At 41.8% G+C, this 27087-nt stretch overlaps 1 protein-coding gene across 1 annotated transcript; it reads right to left on the bottom strand.

The window, feature by feature from the left end:
• Positions 1-1474: 1474 nt before the first annotated feature.
• ZCCHC2 (zinc finger CCHC-type containing 2) lies at positions 1475-25566 on the bottom strand. Its single transcript, XM_082234231.1, has 14 exons — positions 24625-25566; positions 22566-22671; positions 21554-21630; positions 20685-20756; positions 19059-19171; positions 17466-17560; positions 15851-15934; positions 15591-15648; positions 13067-13196; positions 12127-12191; positions 11191-11282; positions 7439-7567; positions 4301-5755; positions 1475-3346 (listed from the first exon to the last, which is right to left on the bottom strand). The coding sequence occupies exons 1-14, from the start codon at positions 25549-25551 to the stop codon at positions 3279-3281; spliced, it is 3471 nt and encodes a 1156-aa protein (XP_082090357.1). The 5' UTR covers positions 25552-25566; the 3' UTR covers positions 1475-3278.
• Between the last annotated feature and the right edge of the window lie 1521 nt (positions 25567-27087).

Raw genomic sequence — 27087 nt, 5'->3', positions numbered from 1 at the left:
GCTGGAGCAGAGACCGAGCAACGGGAGCTTATCCTGTTGTGCGGATTCGAACCGCTGACCTTCTGATCGGCAAGCCCTAAGCTCTGTGGTTTAACCCACAGCGCCACCCGCATCCCATATTGACCACTATATTTCTGCACGTGCTGTAGAGGGAAGTCAGGGGCAGATGGGGCTCATCAACCTGGGAAGGGAGCTCATCCAGAAGGAAAACACTCATTCTAAACCTCTGCTGCCTTGTGGGATATCTTCGGAAGATGGAAAAGCTAAGGAATTAACCTTACAGAAATCTGGAGTCCCGACGGTGGCTGGATGGTGCCTCCTTCTGGCAACTCCTGGAGCCAAGCTGGTGTCAAACATACTGCTCTGCTTTCCTTTGGATTACATCAGCAAGGCTAAGAGGCGAGGGGGTCTTGTTGTCTGGTTAGCCCAGTGCCTCCATACACTCTGCCCAGGATTGCACCCTGAGATCACTTTGGTGCTGCTAATGCAGTGGTTTGATTTCACCCCTCGAGGCACACTTGTCTCTCGAGACAGATGCTAACAACAATTACACATGAGTGTTTCAAGTTGCAAGATGAGGGCTTGGCTTAAACCACCTAGTGATTTTACCACCAATGTAAACCATGGAATTCCAAGCCACAGCTCATGCTCTTAACCAGTAAGCTGCACCAGATCACTTATTCACAAAGCTGCAGGACAGTGAAGTCATCATTAACAACTACCTCACGTATTGATTTGCGTGGGAGCAATTTTTCATATTGGAGGCATTTATTCCCTGTTTAGGACATGAAACAACTATTCATTGATTTGGGCCCAATTCATACAGCCAGCCACATGGTAGGTTACTCAGCTCAGATACTTTCCACTTACTCTAGATTGTAAGGTACAGTAGCTATTGCTGTTTGGATGCTCCTAAGTTGCTTTAACAACATCTTCATCATTATTTATACCCCACCCATCTGTCTGGGGAAACCCAGCCACTCTGTGTGGCTTACACCATATCTAAAAATATAACAATATCAAACATTTATTTTTTAAAAAATGCAACTCCCAGCCACCTGTGGTTAAGGTATACTGTATGACTGTATTACCACAGCAGTGATTAAATTCTCAGTTAATGAGTAACTGGTGTGGATCATAAGAAAATGTGAGAAAAACTGAATAAGCACTACTAGGAATAGTGTGGAAGTTAGTCCTAAGTAACTAACGCATCAATAATTGTAACCTGTAAGTGTGACTTATCCCTTTGAACGGTGAGCCACAATATATTTTACCAGCATCTCAGTCTGATTTGAACCAGTTTTGAGTTGAGTTATGCAGTGATTTGTACCCAGCCTCTATCAGTTAAGTGTATAACTTCTATTCAAGCTTAAGATCTCTGGAGCCTGCTAAAACAATCAACTCTCTAAACTTCAATGTAGGATATGGGTAAGACAATTCATTGCCTTGAATAAAAGTACAGTATTTTCAAACATGATTTTTTTCTCTTTTTATTGCTGTTAATTCAAGGAAAGATGCTGCATAAAATCCAATTTGTTCTAGAAATATAAGTGAGCTTTCCCATACATAACATTTCAAATATCAAAGTATATGGTAAACATACAAATAAAGAGAAGGCAACATACCTCCCATTTACAGTACAGTATCTGAAATCATAAAGTTCCATAAAGTAAACTGGCAGATAATTGAGAATGAAGTCCACTGGTGCTTTCAACACCCTCACTAAACTCAAAAGCAATTATTTCATTTTAATATGGTCCAACATACCCAGAGCAAATAAAAGTACTTTTTATAACGGAGATAATTTCCTATGCTAATTTTCTTTTTTAAATTAAAGCTCTCATCTACCCCTTTACTCCCTCACTTTCAAAATATATTGGTGCTATAAATATAAATGCTTTCTATGAAGAAATGTAGTAAATCAAGCTTCTTCAAGTTTCTTGTTTAGCAATTAGAAATGAAATGAAAACTGTTTTGACTGCTTCCCATCTGCTGCATATCTTCTTTTTTTAAAGCAAAATCTACATTTCTTCTATGAATTGTGATACCTATGGGTACACAAAGGATGGTAGTTCAGTGTTGATTTCAACAGTCAAAAGCTTTCTTCCAGATAAAACTCAGTGCACTTAAGAAATCAAATATTATCTGGAAGCAATTTAGTACATCTTGGCTTTTAGAAATAAAATACAGCAGTGTTAAACTTTGTGATATAACATGATCAATCTTTACACTCATCAGAGCCTTTCACATTATATCGTGATCACACAGTGGTAAAATTGTCATAAGAAAGTGACATTGCTATTTGGTAGACTGGTTCTAGTATACAAATACCCGACGGTTCTGTAGAATACATAGATTTTTGACCAGATTGAAATAAACCAGTTACATTCTAACACAACACTGTAACAGTCTAAAGGGGAAGATGTTAAAAATCAAGTCATTTTTGTATCAACAATGTAGTGTATATGTTTAATAAAGGGATTTGCTGCCAACTGTCATTACAAATGCAGACACACAAACTAAGGCATTCATACCAGTTACACAATTTGAACCAACAGGCTTAAAAAAAAATACTACAACAGAAGTAAAATTGTTCAATGTATTTCTATTTCAGAAATCAGTTAAAGGTCCACACACAGCTTTAAGCCTTCCCCATCCTATGTTGTATTTGTGTCTTTTAGGCACATATAAGCTCTTTATTTTTGTCCATTTTTGCACATGTACTATTGTGAATTTCCAAACTCTCAAAAAAAGCAAGCAATGCCCCCATCAGATCAAAAGAATAGGAATTTACTAGTGTTACGGGCCAGAAATAAACGGCTGAACATCAATCCAGTCCCATGGAGAGATAATGACCCAGCAAAAGGTGGGAAAGAACAATAGCAGCACGAGAAAATGAGGGCAAGGGGAAGGTGGCTTGTGAGAGCATGCTCCAATTACCCCTTTCAACCTTATGGCTGTTCAACCAGTGTAGTCAGAGGTTAAATGACCTTTTCTTTAAAAAAAAAAATGCAGTAAACATTGCATATCTTCAGTGCAAAAGTCTATTCATTCAAATACTCTTTTGATTGATTGGCCGAGATAGCAACATGCTTTATGCAAGTCGGACCAGCAGCAAAACCGCTTTCTTCCTTTGTATTACAACAGACATTCACGAGCAATGAAAAAATGCAAAAGGAAAAAAAAAATATAAACACACACAAGGAATCTCTCAAATCCAAAGAACTCCCCAGACTTCCCAACCTTCATTTTGGTATGTAGGCAATGTTTACTTGGTTTCAGTCAGCAGAATCCAACGTATCATTAGGAGGGGGTGGGGGAGGCGCATATCTCAATCTGTAAGTGCCTAGAACAGGAAAAAGAACTTACTAAGTCACTGCTTACACTTAATAATAAAGTTATAAGAAAACCTACAAAACCCCCAAATGAACATACCCTTCCTCAAATCCTATTCTTCCATCCAAATGGAAGCTACATCTATATAACCTGCCTAGAAGACAGATTTTAGATAAAAGGAAAGTCTTAAGACAGTTTCTTCCAAACAAACAAGCAAGCATACAGTATACTGGACTTAACAACTGTAGAGCAATTCCACCTATTTCAATGGGACTACTCTAGAACACATAGCTTCAGCCTACCAAACTGATCTTCTCTGTTCAAGTTTTACCAGATATAAACACACACACACACCAAAAAAACAACAACACAAAAAAACCCCAAGGGGTGGAAATGGATAAATTACAGTTACAAATATTAAAAAGAATACTGCTATAAAACAGATGGCACCCTACATTTTAATGGTTTATCCACACATTTTGAAATGTCTAATCAGTCACATTAACAGGGAGAGGGAGATTTGTTTTTTTTAGTTATGCATAGGGGTGAGTGGTTGGTTTTAAGTTCATAACATCTAAAGCATGTGTAAATTACCAACTTTAAAAACCATGTTTTGTTTTGTAACTGCTTTGGGACGTGCTACTAAAGAGATACAGAGTCACATTTTAGCAGTGCAAAAATCTAATAAACCAGGGAAGTGCACTGCGAGTTTCATTTGCTATTCCCTTACTGGTGCCGTGTGACCCATTTTTTTGCTTGGTTATCTGTGAATGCCATTATGACGAAGTAACTTATTTGGGCCCAATTACAAGCTCTTAGATGACATTACTGACAATCATGCATGCACACGCGCACACACGCACACAAAGTGTCATACAACCCACAGATAGCAGGATGGGAGCAGCAGGGTCAAGAATAGAAGCTAAGTGAATTCAGAAGCAACCGTGTTGGGAGTTAGGATTACCTTGTTGACTGGCCTCCAAAGATGACTGCTTACAGTCCTGTGCATAGTGCCCACTAACACCACAATTATAACAGGACACATTCCCATTCTTCTTGGGCCCTGATCCATTAGTATTGGCAACTACATTTGAAGCTTGGTACACAGGGAACAACCTCCCATAGCCTGCCATTTGCTGCATACCGTAGTTGGTTTGGCTCCCCATTACGGGGTCATGCATCAGATGACCGTTTGCATATGAGGCCCGAGGCACGAAAAAAGGAATCTGTGCTCCATTGGTTTGATGCGGTTGGTTGAGGTAGCTACCACTGCAAAGTGATGGCAGAGGGATGAAAGATGGAACTCGGTAGAACTGTCCGTGAAGAGGATTGGTATAAATGTAACTGTTAATCTGAAGACTTCCGTTGGTCCCACAGCTGCATCTGCGACCACAAGACCCACACGGCCCGCAAGGCCCAGACCCCAACTGCGGTGGAGACAAGAGATTCCCACTGGCGTTAGTGTTCCCAACAGCGCTAATGTAGGATGTGCTGTCACTCTGGGCGGTGCTGTGGGTTAAAGCAGGGCTCGGACTGGGTGCAGGACCTGGTGTGTGGGTAGGAATTGCAGGAGGAACAGTAGGCTGGACCTGACTAGCGCACAGACCAGATGATGGAGGTGGCGGTGGTGTTGATGCCACAGTGTTCAGCACAGTCGTACTCTGATTGGGCAACACACTGGTTGCATGAAGAGTCACTGGAACAGGAAACGGAGCTGGTGGAAGTGCTGTGGAGAGGCCAGCTGCAGGAACAACTACTTTTAGACTGGGAGGTTGAGGGATCACTCCTGCGTTCCCCTCAACGTGAGGCACCATTTGATTTAAGCCCATCACATGGGGTGAAGGTTTTGAGATTGGGTCTGTAGTAGGAACTGTGGGTCCGTGGAAGTTACCTGGGTTGTGGACTGGGATAAAGGCAGTGTTTGGTGATCCAATACTTAAGTTTCCAGTTTGTTGCTGTGGTCCACTAACTGCACAATTTTCAGACGGCGCCTGCGGCGAAGGTATCTTCATTCTGTGTATTGCTAGATGCAATGCAGGGCTACCAGACTGGACTGCGGGCGGGAGGAAAGTGGTAGACAAAGGCGAAGACAGAAGTTCAACGTGTTTCTCAGATTCACCAGCGGAGCCCATTCCAACAGGAGCTGCATTTGTGACCACCATTCCCAAAGTTTTCCCATCAGCAGATATGGGTGGTGGGACTACAGTTTCAGGCTTCTGTGCACCATTGTGCACCACGTAGTGCAGAGCAGGTATAAAGGAAATGTGCTGAAACTGTGGATTCAAAGGATCCTCTACGATATTTCCATTGTCTGATCTCACCGAAATCTGTGCAGGTGACTTATTGAGGTCCGTAGCACCGTAACCAGCAAATCTCATCACATTTTGGTTCCCAGAATCTTCAGAATTGCTATCTGTGTCTGCGGGGAAACAGGGTATAATTAAGCACTTAAACATTAAGGGTTCTATAAGCAATATTTTCCAGACCTAGCCACTTCAAATAGCTTTAAAAGGCCTAATAATACAATAATATTGGGGGGGGGGGGGAGACAGACAGGTAGATTAAAGTTGCCATTTATAGTGATGATTGCTCCTTGCTATTTTTCAGTTTCCCATTTCTTGCTCACAGGAAGCATCCAACTTTGTACCACAATTGAAAGCTACAAAAATCACCATATGGCATATTATGTCATCATTTGAGCATCTTTAAAAATACGCTTGCCTGGTAAGGCACTTCTGCTCACAATTATTCAACTGCACTGTGAAAGTATTATCTCTTATTTAGTTTATGTTAATGAGAAGTGGGTAGTCCTTTTATCTGTGAAGCAGTCATGGCATTTGTAAATAAAATTTCAGTATCTTGAATAGACACATCAAGTGGTATTCAGCTAAATAAATGCATGAGCAGAATGACTTCCTCTTGTTTAATGGTTTATTCCTATCCTCCATCACACCACCCTAAATTTTTCCAGAACAGATTTAGGGGGCACATGGAAGAAGGAGAAGTCCTGTTGTACAAGGGAAGTTGTTCCGCTCACACAATGAGGTACTTAGCACTATACTGAATACAACCCAGGAAATACATGTTGGTTAGAGCATGGTGCTGACAATGCCAAGGCTGCAGGTTTGATCCCTATATAGGACAGCTGTGTATTCCTGCATAGCAGGGGATTGGACTAAATGATCTGCAGGGTCCATTCCAACCCTACAATTCTATGAAATCCATTACTTTCTCAGTTACATTACTAAAGTGGGAAAGTAGTTATGTAAAAACATTTTAAATGGCTGAAAATAAAGTCAGTAAGTTTAAGTGATTTTGAAAAGCAAATTATATACTTAAGGTTGTAATACATAATATGCAAGTTTGGAAAATATCATCAATTCAAGAACAGATAAGGCAATTCAGATTTTGTGGGACTTGAGTAAAGCTTGAAGTCCAGCTCTGACTAAGCCTATATTTCTTTTCAAGCCTTTTCTCTCAGGAACCCACAATACATACAGGCAAAGATTACTGCATTGCAGGGGTTTGGACTAGATGGCCCTTGGGGCCACTTCCAACTCTATGATTCTGCTTAAATTAAGTCTGTTTTTAATGACCAGTATAAAGCAAGAGTTGTCGATGACACTAATCGAGAGCAGAGATTTATTAGTATATGAGGCAGATGGAATGGATGTGCAGAATAGTCACCTCTTCATCCATGGGTTCAGAAGAGGCATTTAAAGCCACTCTGAACATAGTCACAGAGGTATGAAAAAGAAGTTATTTCACAAGATTAGGTGCAGGTTACATTGTGGTATGGTGTTCTGAACCTTTGCAAAGATGTCCTGCAGTTTTCACAAATACATTTATGGTTTAGTTAGACAAGTGCTCCCAAACAGGGAGGGAGAAAAGATCTAAGAGGAAGGCTGTCCCCCTCTGTGCAGAGGAATCCAGATTTTAAAACTTCAGTTAGAATGTAGAATATAATACCTAGTTATCAGTGGAGTTGATAAGGCTATTTCTGGTGTGCTTGACCTTAGGCACACCAATCCAAATGAAAGGAGAAGCACACTAAAGGAATTATATATATACTCTTATTATTTTAAAAGTACAGATATACAACCTCTGTCTTTTTCGTCTTCACTTTCAAAGCTTTCCCTTCCATCATGCCGTGGACTAGAAGGAGAACTGTAACTCTCTGAAGAGGTTTCTCCACATGTGTCATGTCCCATTGTAATGTCTAAATTTGAATCTAGAAGAGATTTCATTTCAGCAAAGGTTACCACTAGACATGGTCAATTAATTAATATGCATTTTAACTTGCCATTTTCTGCAACTTTCACCTGCTACCTAGTCAATAATTCCCTGAAATCAAGTCCATAGTAAGGATCTTTTGTTTGTTATCCAATAGTAAAAGACAAGAACCTTTACACAACTGCACAATGCCAGTGCTATGATATACCAGAATCTATGGCTGAATTTCAAAGCGCTACTTTAGACACAGTGGCCATGGGCATAAACAGTGGGAGCTTTTTACTTCCTCTATTTGAACAGTTAATCTTCCCACCATGTAAGAGTGCTGCTCAAAGTCCTCTGATTCAAAAGTAAGCAACTGAGGGCTGGTGTTCAATTATTTGAATTCTAGCCCATGTAATTTTGGAAGAAATACATGCCCAATTCAACTTTGCAAAATAAATAATAATAATAATCCTGAGCATCCCCACGATACATCCTGTCCTATCTATACATGGGATTGCCATTGTTTAAGTAATTATCTGGGCAGTTCCAAGCAGGTTCTGCACCAATGAAGGGCCAACTCTGGGAATATTCTAGAACTTTAGGCCAGGTTGCTAACACTTACGTTTCCTCCTCTTTAGAGGACCTTATCATATGCATGTGTCTTAAGCTGTACCCATGGCAACCTGAAGAACACGACTGGCTTGCTGACCCTTGTAAGAGGATGCAGGTGGCTTTAGATCCAAAAACAGGCTATAAAAGACATGCTCTGCCAAATGCTACATCAGCTTTTGCAAGTACACAGCGGCACACCTTTTAAAGAGGTATTTCTATCACACACACACACACACACACACACACACACACACACACACACAATATAGCCATTCTCCAGATACTATAATGCCCAAGTCTAGGCAGAATCTATTACTTGGTAGCTAGCGATCAAGAAAATTGGAGGTTGGTTGGAATCACAGACATCTTAAGAGTGACGTAACAAATGAAACAGATATCCTTCCAGAGCTATGACTCTTACAAAAGGGGGAAGACCAGAGTGATTCACAGATATGCAAGACTTTCCTGAAAACAGAAAAGTTAACCAATCAAAACCTGCGGCAAATTTAAGTTGGAGATCTTTTTTGAAAGGCAAGGGCTAAGTCAGATTGCATACAGATACAGAGGATGCAGAGTTTACTAGGCAGACTAGCAGATATAAAATTGTCACTAGGGAAAAAAATACGTGCCCTGCTCCATCCAGAGGTTTTGGCATTGGAGAAGAATGTATTAGTGCCAAATATGGTAAAAATGTTGTCACTGAAAATCTGGAGCTGTTGGGACCAAGGAAGTGGTCACTATGGCTGAACCTATTCCATTGAATAGAATCAGAGATGAAGGTGATGGAACTGCTGTATCAAGTGGAGTTTTATTGCTTGTTTTTTGAGTGCATATCAAGACTGATCTTCCTTTTGCTCCAGGAAGCCACTGAGGCAACTGTTCCAACTGGCTCAGCAGAATTTCAGATTCCTGAATGTCAGTAAGATCAATAATTTCATGTAGACAATAAAGAGAAAACATAGAAGTGTTTTCCCCATACCTATCTAGTCACTTGAGAAGAAAAGGGGTATCCAGACCCCAAATCATTAATGAACGTTCAAACTAGATCCGTACTCTTAGTTTCGGAAAAATTAAAAAGAATATTCCATAGCTCCTCTGCTACAGATATTTCTTAGCGAGTTGAGTGTGAAAGGAAGGAAATGGTTAATTGTAACAAGTGTATGCTTGGAACAAGTGAATCTCACAGAGTATGCTGGCTCCACATCAGAAAGGCTTCCGGTACCAAACATTTAATTCTCAGTGCAGAGTTGAAAGCAGCATGCATAAGTACTGGTTCCAGTTGTAGATCGTGCTATGGTACCAATATATGGCTACCATTTAGGGTTTTGAAGCATCAACAGTTTTATATGTGGGAAAGTAAGACGGTTGGCTTCTCAAGCAAGTGTGACTTCATTTTTTTCTGTGCTCTAGGGATTTATGGTCTCAATGGTAGGACAAAATACGAAAGTGAAGGCAATCTTCAAGAACATCTGTCTAAACAGAAACACTATGCACAAGAAGGACTGCATGACCTGAACATTTGATGCAACACTGCATCCAGGAGTGTGTGTTCTAAGGAGATGCAACAGATTTTATCCAGGATCAGTTCTGGAAGGCTGGGCTTTGATGAAACAATTACTGGGGCAGAAATCAATTTCTGCCTAGAGGACACTAAGACTACAGACTAGGAACCAAGTCTTGTCAGCGAATCTACTCAATTAGATTGGAGGAAGAGAAAGCTGGTAAAGGAGGATCAATGTAGTAGCTCGACATGGCCATATTATCCTTTTGGGCAGGCATCCCCAAACCCGGCCCGCCAGATGTTTTGGGACAATTCCCATCATCCCTGACCATTGGTCCTGTTTGATAGGGATGATGGGAGTTGTAGTCCCAAATCATCTGGAGGGCCGAGTTTGGGGATGCCTGCTTTTGGGACTCATTAAGAGGATCAAAAGAAGCAGTTTGCCATTTCAGATCTTCATCTAGACCTTACACAGGTGCCTTGTATTCAAGTATCACCTTGGAGTCAGGTGACTTGGGTTGGGGATGGGGGAGAGATGAAACACAGTCCCTTGACAGTACTTGCAGCCATTTCCCCACGGCAGTATCTCAAGTGGAAGAGTGACCATGTCAGGATCATTTTTATCTATTAGCGTAGGGAACAGCCTACCATAAGCCATTCACTGACACAAACCAAAGCACTGGTGGTTCCCATCCAGAATGGGTACTCTCTACTAACACCTTGATAGCCACAGCACCTTTTGAACACCACACTCCCAGCTGTGCCATAGACACGCAGGACAACTAGATTAAATCACAGATTGAAAGAAAAATGAGTTCTATCTCTTAGCTAGAATAAAGGGGAAAAGCTTCTCTAATTTAATAAAAGTGAAGAACAGTTGAAAAGAGCATTTGCAGGGACCAGAGAACTGGGAGCACTCATTTTGCCCTTCAAGTTCCATAGACGGTATAAGATGTCCTCTCAAGCAGTGGGGCACAAGCCTAGTTAAAGTTCTAGAATGATTCCAGAATTGACTCTGTGTAAGTGCAGTATCCATACACAGAACTAACAATGGGAAAGACCATGAAGAAGACTTCTTGCAATTTTAAGAGAATCTTAGTATTTTCCTGCCCTATCAGCTCATCTTGCCATACAATCATCCGTATGCAGTATGCATAAATGGATTAATGTATAAATCAACCAATTTAAGACTTGAGTGGGGAGCCTCAGGCCCAGTAGCAAATCATGACCCTCAAGGCCTGTGTCTAGCACTTGAGACTCTCCTTAGGCCATTCCCTCTCCCAGGTCACAACCCTCAAGGTCCATGCTATGCACTCTTCCGAGTGTACTCCTTTAACTGTGATGCTGTTGCTTGATTTCCTGGATCGAGAGATAGGCGTGTATAGAAACCTCTGGAATGTAGTCTACTGTACAAAGGTAAGAGCCACATCCACTGCTCCACCAGCTTTTGTCCCTGGCCCTGCCTATAGCTGACAGAGAAGCTTCTCCAATGAACTTGAAAAGTCTCCAACCACATTTCCTACCTTTTACTGTTCCTGGGTGGAGGTGAGCATCGGCGACTCTCATACAGCTAGTTCTGATGGTAAACCTGGTGTCAGTTCTCTTTATTTTATCTCTGTGTGAGAATACAAACATAGTTCATTTTTCCAAATAAGTGGTCATGAAGTCTCTCATAGGACCTCGAGGTTAGTATTTTCAATTCAACTTCAAAATTATTCAAGGATATGGATTGTGCTATACAAAACTCAGAAGTTTTTGAACTTTTGGTTTAACATGACCCTAGTTACTGGTACACATGCATATATTAATATATGTTAGTACATTGCATTATATTAGCAAATTGTATTTTGTATGTCTAGGCAAACCTCTGATTAGGCTATTAGATAGTAAGTCAACATCTGCATGAGAGACCTGGTGTGCATATCACGGTAAGCCACCGTAAGGTCACATCCATACCATACACAAAGAATCTTAGGCACTGTAGTTTGTTGAAAAAATGGGAAGCAGTTGAGAGGGATGTATTACAATCCCCAGGATTCTTTGGGGTAAACCATGACTGTTGAAGTGGTACAAATGTGCTTTAAATATATGGTGTGGATGTGACCTAAGAAGCAATCAATGACGTACTGTGAATGAACATCATGCTATTGCATGCTGCTCAGTTGCTACTACTTTATTCTATCTTGCCTGGAGTTGGAAGAAACACACCATAAACTTGGCTAAATGTGTGTGAACCAGTGATCGTGATCTGTTTCTCTCCAAACAAACCTGCAAGCGGAATCCACGGTTTGTACTGTTTACCACTCATAGTAAACAAAACAAAAAAACCTCATAGCAAATTCTGAAAAAGACCAGCTTTCCTCTAACAGAAGCCAATAAATTTGAATGCTATACTTAACGGCTATATTTTGATAAATGCATAAGCAATATTCTGTTTCTTTTTAATGTGTAGTACTTACTTTTCCGGTTGAAGTTTTCCTTTCTTCTTGCTCATTACAGGCAAAATTCTCTTCTCCCCTGTATACTGGAGAACAAAATAGCAGATCAAAAGCCTCCCACTTCAGAGACCGACAAATGCTACAACTGCACTTAGACCAAAGGAACAACGTTGACACAAAGTTATTTTCCTCCCACGTAACAGCTCGTCATTTGGAATGAGATGTACAAGTTCTCACAATTTTCTATGCTTATGCTCTGCATGTGTTCCAGCACACTCGAGGAACCTCTCTGTCTTAACTGAGTTAAATAAATATTTGCATATGATTTCCTCTTTGAAAGTCCTATCTAAGCTTAAACATGAAGCATTTCCATTGCTTAAAAATGGGAATGACGTACAAGGCTTTCACTGCTTAAAATTGTGGCGAGTCAACTGGTGGCTTCTGGGAAGTATCTTGCTTGGAAGATGGGATGCAGATGATCTAACTGTCTAACACTCATCTTAAAGTGACACAGGGAGTGGCACAATTCAATTCAAAAGCAGAAGACTATAGATAGTGGTTTCAGCTTTTTTTGCTTTTCACCCACAGATGAAGAAGAGCACTACCTAAGTTGTTTTTTAAAAAAATGCACACATGGTATTTATGAACTGTCATGCTCCCTTCCATGAACCTTGCAAATTATGCAAAAACCTCTGGGTCATGTTTCTGCTCTCTGTAGCTTGCCCTACCCTACCCACTGCTTTGCTTCTTCCATCCCTTTGAAATGCTACTGCTGGCACCTGTCACTCAGCCTATGTGGGGGTGTGTGTGTGTAAGAGGTCTCTTGTGAAAAGTGGTGTAATTCATCACCAGCACTAACTGTCACTCCAGAGAGGTTTAATTAAAAATAAAACACGTGAATTCAATGGGGTTCTGCTGCCACTTAAGAAAAATGTGCTTTTAAGACACATCAAATAAATACCTGATCAAGTAATGTGCAATGCTCTGGATGCTGCTGAACAGCACAGCCTTTTCTTCTCCAGTCTGCCACACCGTTATGCTCAGAATTTATGTTGAAGCCATCCAGTGAAGAACATTTAGTATTAACTGTGCTGTTATAAGAAATACATGAGTTTATGTCACTGAAAGTACCTCTAACATTTCAATTCATCCAGGAAAATGTCCACCCATGCACAACCCACAGGGCTAGATCTTTTTACTGAATTTCAGAGACTGGATTTCTGTAGATAGACACTAATCTGCACGCTTGGGACAAAACAGCAACTGCATTTGTTAATTCACTGATTTCACCTCCCTTAGCACTGGTATGTCTGAGCTTTTTAAAACTGAGATACTTAATCCTCTGCCTGCTATTTGTTGTCTTATTTTGTATGTTTTTCTTTTTATATTGTATTGCACCATTGAAAACCTTAATACAAATTATTACATTAAACAAACTGGGAATCTTCCAAGCAGGCAGCAGCACCCAGTGTTCTGCCAGTCTTAAAAAGCTAGGTTAGCAAGTGTCTTCAAGGTAATTATTGTGCATCAATAACACTGTGATGCATTTTTCCTGTTGAAAGAGCACTGCAGCCAAGCTAATATGGGCTACCACACCAGAGATGGATGAAGAGATTAGACAGTGGGAATGTGTGCAAGTAAAAAGTCAGTGAAGTGTGCTTATTCAAGAGGTCCTTTCAACCTTTGCTCATGTTAATTTTTCTTCAGATGGCTCTGTGAAGAAATAAGACTGTCTGCTGTTTTGTGCTGGGGCTTTTAAAATTGTAAAATGGTTTCTTTTCGCCTCCAAAGCGCTTGCGCATTGGAGGTCAAATGCTCATAGGAAAGTTATAAGGAGATGTTTTGCTCAGCAAGTTGTTTGCAGGAGAGTCAGAAGTTTAAGAGGGGATTTCAAGGAAGCCAGAGAAATTATTATCTTCTGACAGCTGCAAGGATGTGTATTAGGTATAACAAGGAAAAGAAGAAGGAAGTGTCAACAACTTTTCAACAGTTATTGAAAGTTTCGGATGTCAAAATAAGGTATGGAAGACAAGATGGTAGCATATTTATGGAAAAGTGGAACCTGTTATGTTATAGAATTTGGGAGTATGGAGTAATTTACAACCATGTAAATATGATTACTTTCACAACAATATTCATGTTGACACAAACATTTCTCATTTTTATAAGAATAATAATAATATGCACAAACTATTTTTATTTTAAATATTAATGTATTGTAATATTGTAAATATTTTAAAAGTGTGTTGCTCATTAACCTGTGCACAGGAAGATCAAATACCTACCCTAGGAACTTGGCAACTAACGGGAAATAGAAATTTAATCAAGACTCTATTTTCTAGATGGTCTAGAGCAGGCCCATCCAGCTCCCAAGAGAGTGCAATCTACTTCCAGTATAAAAAAACTGGTGGTGATCTACCCATTGTCATTGAGGATTGTCGAGCTTTTTGGGGGGAGAACAGAGTTGTTGAGCTTTTGGGGGGAATTGACCACAGTTGCTGAGCTTTTTAAAAGGGGATATAACATCAATAACTCAACTCAAACGCCACAGCTAACAAGAGCAGGCAGTGCTAAAGGCAATCATAGTATCCACCATCGCAAATAGAAACTGCAAAAATACGCCTGCTTGATGCGACGGAGGGACAGAGCGAGGGGAAAGAAGCATTCATTCCGGAGTTTTTTTAATCCTGCGATTGACAGGGATCACCAGGGGATCTACCTGTTGATCGTGGTTGACTGGTTGGACATGTCTGGTCTAGAGAGATGGTCTACAGAGTCATGCTAGAAAATAGGGCAGTTAGCGACTGAATGAAAGCTGGAATTGTGGAAAGTTGAGCACTGCAGCAAAAAGGACTATGAAGAAGAGAACAATACGGCCAGAACTGAATTAAAGGATTCAAACTATTGGCTTAGTTAGGGAAACAACCCAGAACAGATATAAGCTGGATGCATTTATTTCTGTTACTTACTCAAACTGTAAATATATGTTTTTTTGTCCATGGCCTACTAAAATCTTAAGTGAAAGTATAGTTTGTTTTTGAAAAACTTCATCTGAAACCTTGTTATTCACCCCACAACTAAATGGTTTGCCACTCTATCCAGTGTTGGGAGTAGGCTGGTTGAATCAAAGTCCAAAACTTTAAAGGACTTCTCTGTGGAAGGCAGTAAGGGAAAAGAAAGATATCCACTTGGTGGCAGCAGTGAATAAAAAAAGGGGGGTGGGGTGGGGGTTGGCTTAACTGGTGGGTCTCCCTTCCCATGGTACATGATTTAACCTTTGTCTTCACAGATGCTGTTTCCTTGAATTATATGTAGAAAGAAAACTGTACCGTAGAAAAATTTTCCTAATACTAAACATAAGATTTACAATTTGCCACAAGAGGTTCCCTAGCAATTTCATAACAACAGTATGACAGATATTTCTCCCCTCAAAAAAACCAAGCATCAAATGGATTAGTTTAAATGAGAAAATAACAAGGACCTACTTCGTAATAGGACATTTCCCATTATGTTTCTTGTGAATCACTGTGTGCTGTATCATTTCTGGATAGGAAAGAATAGTAAAAACATTATTGATCAAGTTAATTTTAATTAACCAGAGTGGCTGGGGCAACCCAGTCAAATAATAAATAATAAAATTTCATCCTTGGGCCTCTGCATTTTCACAAGAGCAAAAATACTACTACAGTAGGGGTAAGGGGGGCAGGATAATGAACTGCAAGTTCCTTTTGAACTGCATGCTTACCTTCCTCCTGACTTGAAGCTTCTGAGCTGTCCTCCTTGAAATGTTCCGGTAGCTTAGATGTCTTCAGAGAAGATTGGAGATTATCTGGAAGGTAAGCATCATTGAACAACTTCAAAAGGTATTACTCAAAAGGTTAGTTTTAACAGCTACCTAGTTTTACAACGGGCTGTAGAAAATTTGAAGTTATGGGGAGTATACCTTGCAGCTACTTGCATTAAATTGCTTCAAGATTCCATGGCAGCTTAACCAATCTAACATTAGGAGCATTTAGAGAACTCCTGTACTGGTTTGGTGTGAGGGATAAAATTATGTATTTAAAAGCAGAACTATATACATTCCAAAGCCTCTCACACATACACTCTCCTCCTCTTGGTTTAGAAGTCCTTGTCTGCCAATACTGCAGCAAGTTAATTTTATTGTAAAACAGTAAGTTGATAATTTTAACTGGTTATCTGTTCTTAATATGCTAATCTCTAAAACTGTTAAGGACCTGACAGGATGGCTCTGCTTACGCCATCGGTTTTCAGTCTTCATTTAATTTCATATCTTCTCTTTTACTGGCCAGCTTTCAAGATACAGTATATCATTAGATAACTTATGTCAACCATACATTCATTTTTTTTTTTGGGGGGGGGGAATGGATCTATACTCCAAAGAGCATGCTAAATAACATACAAAGGCCCTTCTCCATGAGCTCCCTCCACAAGTGGTCAAGACGATGGCAACCTGAGAATGGCCTATTCAGGAGTGGCTCCCCTGGGAGGTTTGCCTGGTGCCATCATTACATATTGTGAGGTACCACACAAAAACAGTTCTTTTCTACCAACCCTTTGGCTTTTAACTATCTGCGGCTTCCTTTATTGAGTGGGATGTTTTAATTCTGCCCTTTCAATACACAAAATGTCTTTTAGATTTTTCTGTGATGGTTATAATGTTTTGTTTTAAGTCGCTTTGGGTTGTACTGGCAAAAAAGCAACTTAATAATAATAAATAATAATAATAATAATAATACCAAATTCTTGTAAATGCATCACCCAGCAGCAGTACATCCACTGAAGATTTTAAATTAAAAATGCAACAATGAACCTGTTTAAAGGCTAGCATTCTTTTGTTCTTCTGAACCCTTACAGCTGGCTGCCTTAAATGAGAAGTCCACTGTACAAAAGCTATACAGTTTTCAACATACTTGGAAATAGTGTTTTCCAAGGGTTATTATCTGAAAGCCAGAACTCTAGCAAGAAATTCTAAGAACACAATAGATAGGATCAGTTGACTATGTTGATAAAGCACATGATGGCATTTCTGGAGCCTAGAATCAGATGACATCAGTTTTACAATGTTTAAAGGCTTAGGTGAGTTTATAGCTTTCTATAGAGTGTATGTCTGGACCTCAAAAGTTAAAAGGGCCAGGGTACGGACAGACTGTAGCATTCAAAATTTAGTGGCTATTATCAAATCTTGATACACCAGTCTGAGACTGCACACTGTCTCAGTAATATCTATTAATCCTACTGAAGTCAATGTAACTGTATCTTAAATATAAGTGTGTAAGATTATCTGATACACTTTGTATTAATCTGTAAATCAATCAGAAGTGTGTTTAGAAATTTCTTACTGTGCACGTGCAAAGACTCAGAGGACAGAGATTGAAAGAAGCTGTTTACTCTTTGATTCTGCAGAAAAGCTTGAGATGTTGTTGAAAACAGCTGCCTATAAATAAATAAATAAATAAATAAATAAATAGTAAGTAAACAATCCAATCAAGGTTACCTTAACCTATATATTACTTTTTCATTCATTCAACTTAGCTTTTATTTAAACCCAAACCAAACAACCAGAATTGGAATGTGAACTAGCCCCCCCCCCAAAAAAAATGAGGGGCTGAGAGGACATATATTATTCTGATTGCTCCCTTGCTTTTCTCAGTTAAGATTTGTGATTTAAAAACCAAATTTAAGAATACGATTCTACCCATTTCTAATTCATATCCTATTTTGGGTAGGGGTGCAGGTGGAAGTGAATTTCTAGGCTTATGTTAAAACACTAACTCTTGACCCAGAGGAAGAATTGCATTACACATTACGTTGTGACAAAGTCAAGTGTGGCATGACATGTACACACAATGGACAGGTAAAGTTTATTTCAGGTGTCTGGTACAAGACAGATTATGTACCTATGGAACCTGGCCAGTTTGCGTTGCTAAGGTCTTATGTGTGATAGGAAGAAAGGCTCATACCCAGTTACTAGCCATGCTTCTCCTGCCCAACAGGATAAAATGATAAAGCAAGAAGGTAAGAATTACTTAAAAAGTCAGAAACAAGATTGGTGGCTCAGTAAAATGCATAGTAATTCTCATGTCCATATCTTATGTGTTGGATGCAACACTTGCATAGGTCCTGTACTCTATGGGCCCATGTCTTATGGTCAGCAATGCATTTAAGAACTAATAGAATTGGATTTCATTCATATTGGCACGCTACAAATTTATTGTTCTGTTCTGCCCTTAAGGGCCAGACCTCCCAGGGCAGCTTAAAATCAAAATCAATGAAGTAAAAAATGCAATTCAGAACCCTAAAAGCCAGCCTTTAGAATAGGTCAAAGGCCTAACAGGATATAAACATTTTTAGCGCTCTTTCAAAAAAAGTCAGAAGAGGCAAAACAAAATTCTTTGGAGAGGATATTCCAAAGATGCAGGAACACAAATGTTCTCTCCAAGTGAGGAATGGAAAAGTTATGCTCTCCTTCCTTCCTCCTTCTACAAAAGTAACAAACTCGGCATTCTTAGGATTCTGGGGACACCAGTTTGAATATGCAGTTTAATTACAGCTATGCAGACTCAGCAATGCCTTGTTTTTCGGATTCTGAAGTTGCAGAACTATAGTTCCATAGGTGCAGATTAAGGGAAAAGAGTGAAGCTCAGTGATACAGCACATGTTTTGCATGCAAAGTGTCCCAGATTCAATTCCTGGCACCTCCATTCCTCCATTTCCTGGCATGGAAAAGATTCTCGACTAAAAACCTGGAGCGCCACTGCCATTCAGTGTAAACAATACTGAGCTAGATATATTAATGTTCTGATTTGGTATAAGGTGTCTTCCTCTGTGAATCTCTAGTTTAAAAAGATTAACCACATGCATAATATGGAAGGTGAGAGCACCACATCAAAATTAATAGAGTAAACACCATATTAATTTCCTCAAACTATTACCTTATCATGGGTTCAAAGTCTAGGTGTCGCCTTTCTTCTTGCTTCTGGAACCCTTGATTTAATGCTCCTAAAATAGTATTGTCAAATGCTTCAGAAGAAAGTTCCTTTGGAAGCTGGTGAGAGGGATAATGTTAATTATTGGACAATAACAGCAATCTGTATCAAAGTAGTCATGCAAATCATCATAAGGCGGCAACAGCTCCTTTTACACTCTATCAGCAGTGGCTTATATCCAATGCAGCACTAAGCAAGCATCCCATCTGCACAAGGATTCCCACTTATACAATGTGCCCCCCATCTCTACACAGCCGTACACCCGAACTTCCCCCTCCCAATAATAGACAGACCATTGATTAACGAAATTTTTGGTTTGTTTTTTTAAAAACACAACCAGTCCCTTCAGACTAGAAATAAAAGCAGGTTAATGTTAATTAAGGCTTAATCCCTTCTCTAATTAGAACTACAACTTCTTCCAGGCATGAAAAAAGCTATTACATCGTGCCTATTTTGCAGTAGTCAATTTTACTTTGGTATCCACAGGTCTCATGGCAAACAGGATAAATAATTTGGAAGCTAACTTGTAAAATCTTTCAGTATCTAGTATTTAGATGTTCCCAAGCAGTTGAGGACAAATAAACTCCTTTCAGTGTCTGGGCTAAAATTCTACGTATTTTACAATAGAATAACCATAAACAGCTTTAACATGTTGAAGATGCCAGAAAACATTTTGCTATTTTTTCTTCTTAACAGCCACCATTATACTTCCCCCAACTATAAACTGACCATCAACAACATATTAATTTTTAAATTACACTTGACTTAATACATTATTTCAAATGATAGTATAGAAATGATAGGTTCTTTTAAGAGAACATCAGATCTCATGTCTTAATACAAGTCAGCCATACTGCAGTGATGATTGTAAGTCAATCGACACTTTGTAGCAATCACCATCTTGCCGTCCCTAGTTCAGACATGAAAAGAGCTCTCACAAGGACTGTGATCCCTGCATCATAGGAAGACCCACTTCCACCCTACATTCCCAATACTGAGCTCCTCTCTCCTATAACATTCCTATGCCCTCCGATTCCCAATACTACAATCCCTTCCTACAAATCCTAAAGCACTGTTATATAGATATGTCCTCCTGGAGACAAACTCTCTAAAGCTCTGGAGGTTTAGGACACGGGAGCAACCTGCCTGGAAATTTTCCTCGCTCGGCCATGGAAGTGGCAGTTTAGCTAATCTGACATCTGCCTCTTTAGATGTAGAGATTACAGAGATAGAGGGCCTCAAATGATCCCACCAAATTGACTCTAATATTAGACAGAATTGATATAGATATGTATGTATGTAGTTATTGCTGAAACAAGCAGTCCCTACTTGATAAGGTACTTGCAGCTAACAACGTGAAATTGTTGCTTCCTAACCAATTTAAACTGTCAACATTCTGTAATAAGCACAAACTCAAATTGCATATAACATCTGAACATGTTCACCGTGTGTGTCTGTTTTAAAGTCACTGGTAAAATAGTAGCTTTTCAGTTCTACTTTTAAGATCAAATACATAAATCTCAAGCTAGCTTTGTACCTTTGAATATAATACAATCCCTTTCAAATACGTACTTTTAGTAGAAATTCCTGTAAATCTTGATGTGTTTTTGTTACACAGGATATAGAATGATCAGACCAGATTACCTGATGAAAAAGAAAATATAATTATATAGCCACACATTGCTTTTACAGGGTACCATGACAGATTTGATACCAATGTTTCATGTAATCAAGGTAGCCTTTCCCATCCTGGTGCCGTCCAGACTAAGTTCAATCAGCCTGTTGGGGAAGCCACTTTTAGAAACAGAAGGTATTCTAGCATTCCCAAACATGATAAGACAGATACAAGTATGAATCTCATCCCAAAACTGATTTCATTTGATGTAATATCTAACCTCTAAACCTATCTAACCTCTAAACCCTGACATACTACAGTAAGTTCACTGGACATGTATCAAATACTCTTTATATATAGTACTTGATTCATGATTTCTATATCCTCCAAATGGTTTGACTAATAGAGGATAGATAAATCTTTTTATCCAAATTAAAATTTTAGGTTGGGAAATATCAACTTCACATACACTAAAATATATTACAGTGCCCCAATTAGCCCATTTCAAACTACACATTCAATTTGACGGTAAGCGTTTCTGTTTTAATATAACAAGGCAAATGTTTTCATAACGAATTACAATACTCATACAACAAACTGCCATAAAAAACTCTGAGAATCTATGCATAGGTAAGTGTTACTTGATTAAGCAAGAACATCCATCTGACATTTTAACCCTTTTCTAATGTATTATTATATTTTTAGACCACCCTTCAATCAAGCTTCTTAAGGCAGTGCACAAACAGTGTAACGAAATACAATAGCAAAATCTCATTATTTTATACCTAAATAATTCTGAATTGCAGCCCACAGATTGATCACTTACTTTGAAAGTGTACTCCAGATGTTTGTCAGCTCTTTTCCTTGGTACTCCTTTCAGCATTATCTTTTCAATATGAACAGCTGAAAAACACAAACTGGAAATGTAAAAATGTTCAACAGTTCACAAGTACTTTTCATGATTTAACCTCTCTGTATTAGGTACTTGCCCAGGTTGCTAAAACACTAGAAGGCTGGACCTGGAATTAATATATTTGGAAACAGCACATCACTGCTTCTTTCTAACTATATGGTTTTTCAAAGTCTTCAATTTACTACCCATCAGTACCACTGTGCAATGGGGGCTAGTCCTCTGTTGCCCAGTGTATGCTGATCCAACTATATCTGCATAGGCTACACAGCAATATCAGCCAAAATGGATTGTTAAAGGCCTATTTAAACTAATTCACCATTTGACTTCAAACTGTATTACAGCTCAGCAACCCAAGAAATCAGCAAGCTAGAATTAATTAAATCATGAGTTATCTCTCAATAACCTTGAAGAAGTTCCCGGTATTTCTGGAGAATTAGTGTAAAAAGAACAATTCCACAATTTTAGACAACTACTTCTGTCCTCCTACACAATGAAGACATTGACTGGGACATCTTTTATCAAATGTAACAGCTCTCAATTCCCCTTACTCATTATGAAATGAAGAACAGCAAGGAGAAGAGAGGACAGAACAGAAGCAAGGTAGTTACCACAACGTGGGGACACTATTTATTTACATAAAATATGTTTCTAAGGAATAGTCTTTTGAAAAAGTTAATTGTAACTTGGTTTTTACCTTTGATTGATATTAAATTACAACTGCCCAATTTGACTTTGATTCATTTTTTATTATACCAATTGATATTACAAAAGCTACATATTTCCAAAAATGGGATGTTTTTAGTGGAACAACATAACAGTGGAAACATTTCCACTTCACCACTACCTGAGAGCAAAAGACATAAAATGGGGAAAAAACTTTGCTAATAATTTAGCTACTCAAAATATGAGATTTTGATCTACATACCTTCTTGTTGTGGTCTGTGGGAGGCTACTATATGTTTATCGTGAAGTGCTGCCCTTTGTTCAAGTAAACCGCTCTCATTCCTTGCCATGCAGTTATGAGAAAAGTTCTAAATTGAGGAAAAGAAATAACAATATTAAATATAAATCTTGATTAAATTTAGTGATATAAAAGTATGACAGCAGAAAGATAACAGGAAACAACTTGCATGTGAAAAATAATGCAAAATGCATTATATATGCAACTTAGGGCCTGTAATTAAAAATCTGTTCCTTTTCTAAATGTATGTTGCATTATCAGATACGTTATTTTAAATTGGAGCAGTCATTTCAAAATTTTAAACCAAGTCCTATAGTTGGAGCAAGAAACCTCTAGCTAGGGGTCCAATTTGGCCTATTAGGCTATTTCTCCAAACCACATTCACCAACTGACATAACAGAGCAAAGCAAGAGTCCACCTCTCACCAAGTTTAAAAGGCCATAGATTGTTTAATTAGCCAAAGGCCTGGGAGAAGAGGAGTATTTTTGCCTGGCTCCTAAAAATATGTAACGAAGGTGCTAGGTGAGTGTACCTGGGGAAAGCATTCCACAAGCAGGAAGCTAACACAGAAATGTTGCTACCCTCCAGATCTCTCATGGAAGGGCCTCAAGATGATGATTGCAGAGTCTAGATTGGTTCATATGAGAGGTAGTCCTTGAGATACTGCAGTCCTGCGCCATTTAAGGCTTTATAGTTCAAAACCAGCACTCTGCATTGGGCTCAGAAACTAACTGGCAGCCAGTGCAGCTGGGCCAGGATTGGAATTGTATGCTCAGTCTTACCCTGGTGAGCAAATTGGCCACATAATTCTGCAACAGCTGAAGTTTCCAAACCACCTAAAGAGGCAGCCCCACATACAACGCATTGCAGTAATCTAATCTAGAGGTTACTAGAGCATAGACAACAGAAGTGAGGCTATCCCTGTCCAGACAGGGACACAGCTGGACCACCAGTCAAAGCTGATGGAAGGAACTCCACGGGACTGAGACTACCTAAGCCTAACAGATCCTGTGTACTCGCTCCTTTGGTGGGACTGTAACCCAATGAAAAGCAGGCAACCTTCCATCCATCTGGCCTAGGGAACCACTAACAGTGCCTCAGTCTTATCTGGATTAAGATTCAGTAATGGCTCTCATCCAGTCCATTACTGAGGCAAGACACCAGTCCATCATATCCACAGTAAAGGAGATGTAAAGGTGCAGTAGAGCTGTGTGTCATCAGTAGATTGCTGATCGCGCACTCCAAAACTCTGGATGACCCAACCCAACTCAGCAGTTTCATGTAGATGTTGAACAGTATGGGGGATAAAACTGAACCTTGAGGAACCCCACAATTTAACCTCTGATTCTGCCTGAGAAGTCCATTTCAAACATGAGGGTACCTCCCCAATTCCACTTCCCTTCTGTTTTCTCTGATTTTCATGCTCTTCTAAATCTGTGCCAGCAGGTCTAAACCACAGTTATTGCACGTACCAGTTGCATGGTCACATACCTGGCAACCTTTATTTAAACTAACCCCCCCCCCCATATCCTGCCTTTCTGTGCAACATACATCCGCGGCAGCTTGTACCAAAAACATTTAGTGGAAAAGCAGCGGTGAGGCAATGGGAAACTCCCTTACTTCCAGGAGCAGAGGGATAAACTGGGTCAGCTCATCCTGCTAAGGACAAGAGGACCTAGTGCAGCAGACAGACACACTGCAGCTCACCCCCACGGACTGAGCTCTCCCCCCCGCCCACCAGATTCCTCCTCCGCCACTAAAGGGCCACTTTGAGGAAGGGATGGAGCGCGGAGAGCCTCTAACAGCTCATCCCCTAACTCGAGACACTGTTATGTCACAAGGAGAAGTTCTTCCGGGCGCCTGTGCAGCAGGCGAGAGCACGGGGGGGGGGGGGCGGCTCGGGAAGACTCCATTCATGACGCGTGGGAGGGGGGATTAGCAAAAGGCGGGGGAGGGCTATGCGAAAGACGTGTGTTTCTCCCTCTCTCTTTTTCGCTCCGCGCGTTCAAAGCGGCGCCCTTACCCGACCCCCGCGGCAGGTGAGCCCGCCCGCGTCCTCCGCGACGTCGCGGCAAAGGGCCCTCCGCAGCCGCTCCAGGTGCTCCCGGAGGGTGACCCTCTGGTGGAAGGAGAAAGCGGGGTGCAGGGATGCCATGGTGAAGAGCAGCAGCAGCTCCTCCTGGGCCACCAGACCCAGGCCCTCTTCCGACGACGCCTTTTCCTCGCCTCTCCCCGCCGCCGCTTCCTCCTCTTCCTCGCCGCCGCCGCCGGGCCGGCAGCTCTGCAGGATGGCGTCCACGCAAGGCAGCAGCCGGTGCAGCCGGCTGGCCGCCTCTCGGTTCTCGGAGCCCAGCAGCGCCAAGTACACGATGAGCTTGGAGCGCACGGCCGGGTCGCGGAAGTCGCTGCCCCCCGGCGGCGGGGCAGGAGCGGCCGGAGGCGGGGAAGCAGCGGCTGCCGCGGCGCCCGGGGGGGAAGGCGGCGTCGGCGTGAGGGGCTGCGGCGGCTGTTGCGCCTGGGCGGCGGCGGCGGGGTTGCCGGTGGCCGCCGGGGCGGCGTCTCCCCCGTTGGCCTTGGCCTCGGAGTCCCTCAGGCAGTGGTAGTCCTTTCGGGCCAGCTCCTCCAGGCAGGAGCCCAGGAAGCGCAGCTCGAGCGGGTTGAGCAGGTCCAGCAGCCCCACGGCGAACTCCAGCCGCTGAGAGGAGCCCAGCGCCAGGCCGAACCACTCGTAGACCGCCTCGCGGGCGCCGCCGGCCGAGCAGCCGCAGAGGCACCGCAGAGGCGGGCCTCCGGGGCCCGGGGAAGCCGCCGCCCCTGAGGAGCCGCTTCGGCGCGGGTGGCAGGCCAGGCCGCCAACCGCCGCTCCCTCGCCGCCGCCGTCGTCCGCCTCCGGGTGGCTCATCGTCTGCCGCTGCTGCTGCTGCTTCACCGGCAGCTTCATCTTCAGCATCCTCGGCGCGAAGGGAGGAGCGAGCGAGCGAGGCGGGCTCAGCGGCGCCGCCGTCAGGAGCCGCCGCCGCTGCCGCTCATGGCCCTCCGTCACCGAGCAGGAAACCTGAGGCGCTCGCTGAGGAGCCTGCGATGGCGGCGGCCTGAGGGAGTGCGTGAGGGCCTGCGTGCCCGCGGAGGGCGGGGGGAGGGAGGGAGAGAAAGTCTCTACTGCGCAGGTCAAGACGCGACGCTCCGCCCCCTCCTTCCCTCGCTCTGACTGGCGCGAACGGAAAGGAGAAGAGACGGGGGAGAGGGAGGAGCGTGTGTGGTGGGAGGGGGCGGCGAGTGGGAGGAGCAAGAGGAGTAGGGCGGGCGGGCTCCGGAATAGAAGCAGAACCTTCCCCGCCCCGCGGCCAATCGGAGGGCCGCCACGCGAATCGCGTAGCCTCGCGCCGTGACGATTCCGTCTGACCCCGCCCCGCCTGCTAAGAGGAGACCCCGGGAGAGAGGATTGCCGCGCTATCGAACCAGCGCTTGCATGGCTTCCGTAGGGGCGGGCAGAGATGGCAGGGTGTTGCTGCACAAAAATGTCGAACCTGGTATGTGTCTAAGTGGGTGGGTAATCCGGGCGGCCCACCCATGAGACAAAGTGAGGCAACTGCTTCCGGCAGCAGGAGTCACAGGGGCAGCAGATTCAGCCTTTAATACTACTACTAATAAATTTTATTTATACCCTGCGCTCCCCGGCCAGAGCCGGGCTCAGGGCGGCTAACACCAAAAACATTTCAATAAAAGCATAAGAAAAGAAAAAATTAAAAATTAAAATACAGTTTAAAATGCAATTTAAAATGCAGCCTCATTTTAAAAGTGAAAACCATAAGGGGAGGGAAACATAAGGGTCAGACTGAGTCCAAACCAAAGGCCAGGCGGAACAGCTCTGTCTTGCAGGCCCCATGGAAAGTCCAGCAGGGCCCTGGTCTCTTGTGACAGAGCGTTCCACCAAGTTGGGGCCAGTACTGAAAAGGCGCTGGCAAGGGATGCTGCTGCTGCTACTGTCATGGTGGAGGTGACAGCTGTGACTTGCTCTTTAGAGCCGGATCTGTCCCCTCAGCATCCTCTCCTAATTTTTATTTACTTCTTTATTTATTTGATTTATATACCACTGTTCATCACAGAATATTACTGCCTCTGGATGAATATGAGGTGCTGCTGGTCTTCTCCCACCCTTATTCCTCATGCAGATCTTTTATCTCCCCACTCTCCACTTGTTCCTGATGTAGAACTTCACTCACCCCTTCTTCCCAGGTGGGATGGGGGGGGACCCCATTTGTGGTTCGCCTCGGGTGCCAAAATGTATTGGGCGTGTACAGGAGTTCGCTGCAAGGGTGTTTATTCCACATCATTTTAAGAAACACAAAGAGAACGGATCAGGTCACGCCTAATAATTGCAGCAATCGGCGCCTATGTTTTATGAAAACTGTTATCAGATTTCAGCACTAAACTCTGTGCATTGGATCTCGACAAAAAAAAAACTTCCACTTAAAAGCCTGATCCT

The sequence above is a fragment of the Podarcis vaucheri genome, assembly GCF_965113315.1.
Source record: "Podarcis vaucheri genome assembly, chromosome: 8".
Taxonomy (NCBI): Eukaryota; Metazoa; Chordata; class Lepidosauria; order Squamata; family Lacertidae; genus Podarcis; species Podarcis vaucheri.
The sequence above is the reverse complement of the archived record's forward strand: the minus strand, read 5'-3'. Positions and strand labels throughout refer to the sequence as shown.

Excerpts from the sequence above, each read along its gene's own strand:
- ZCCHC2 (XM_082234231.1), bottom strand. The coding sequence starts at position 25,551 with ATGCTGAAGATGAAGCTGCCGGTGAAGCAGCAGCAGCAGCGGCAGACG. Across the intron at positions 17,561-19,058 it reads GACTTTGAACCCATGATAAG|GCAGCTGTTTTCAACAACAT; the intron begins GTAATAGTTTGA and ends ATTTATTTATAG. Across the intron at positions 3,347-4,300 it reads TTTGGAGGCCAGTCAACAAG|GCACTTACAGATTGAGATAT; the intron begins GTAATCCTAACT and ends TTCCTGTTCTAG.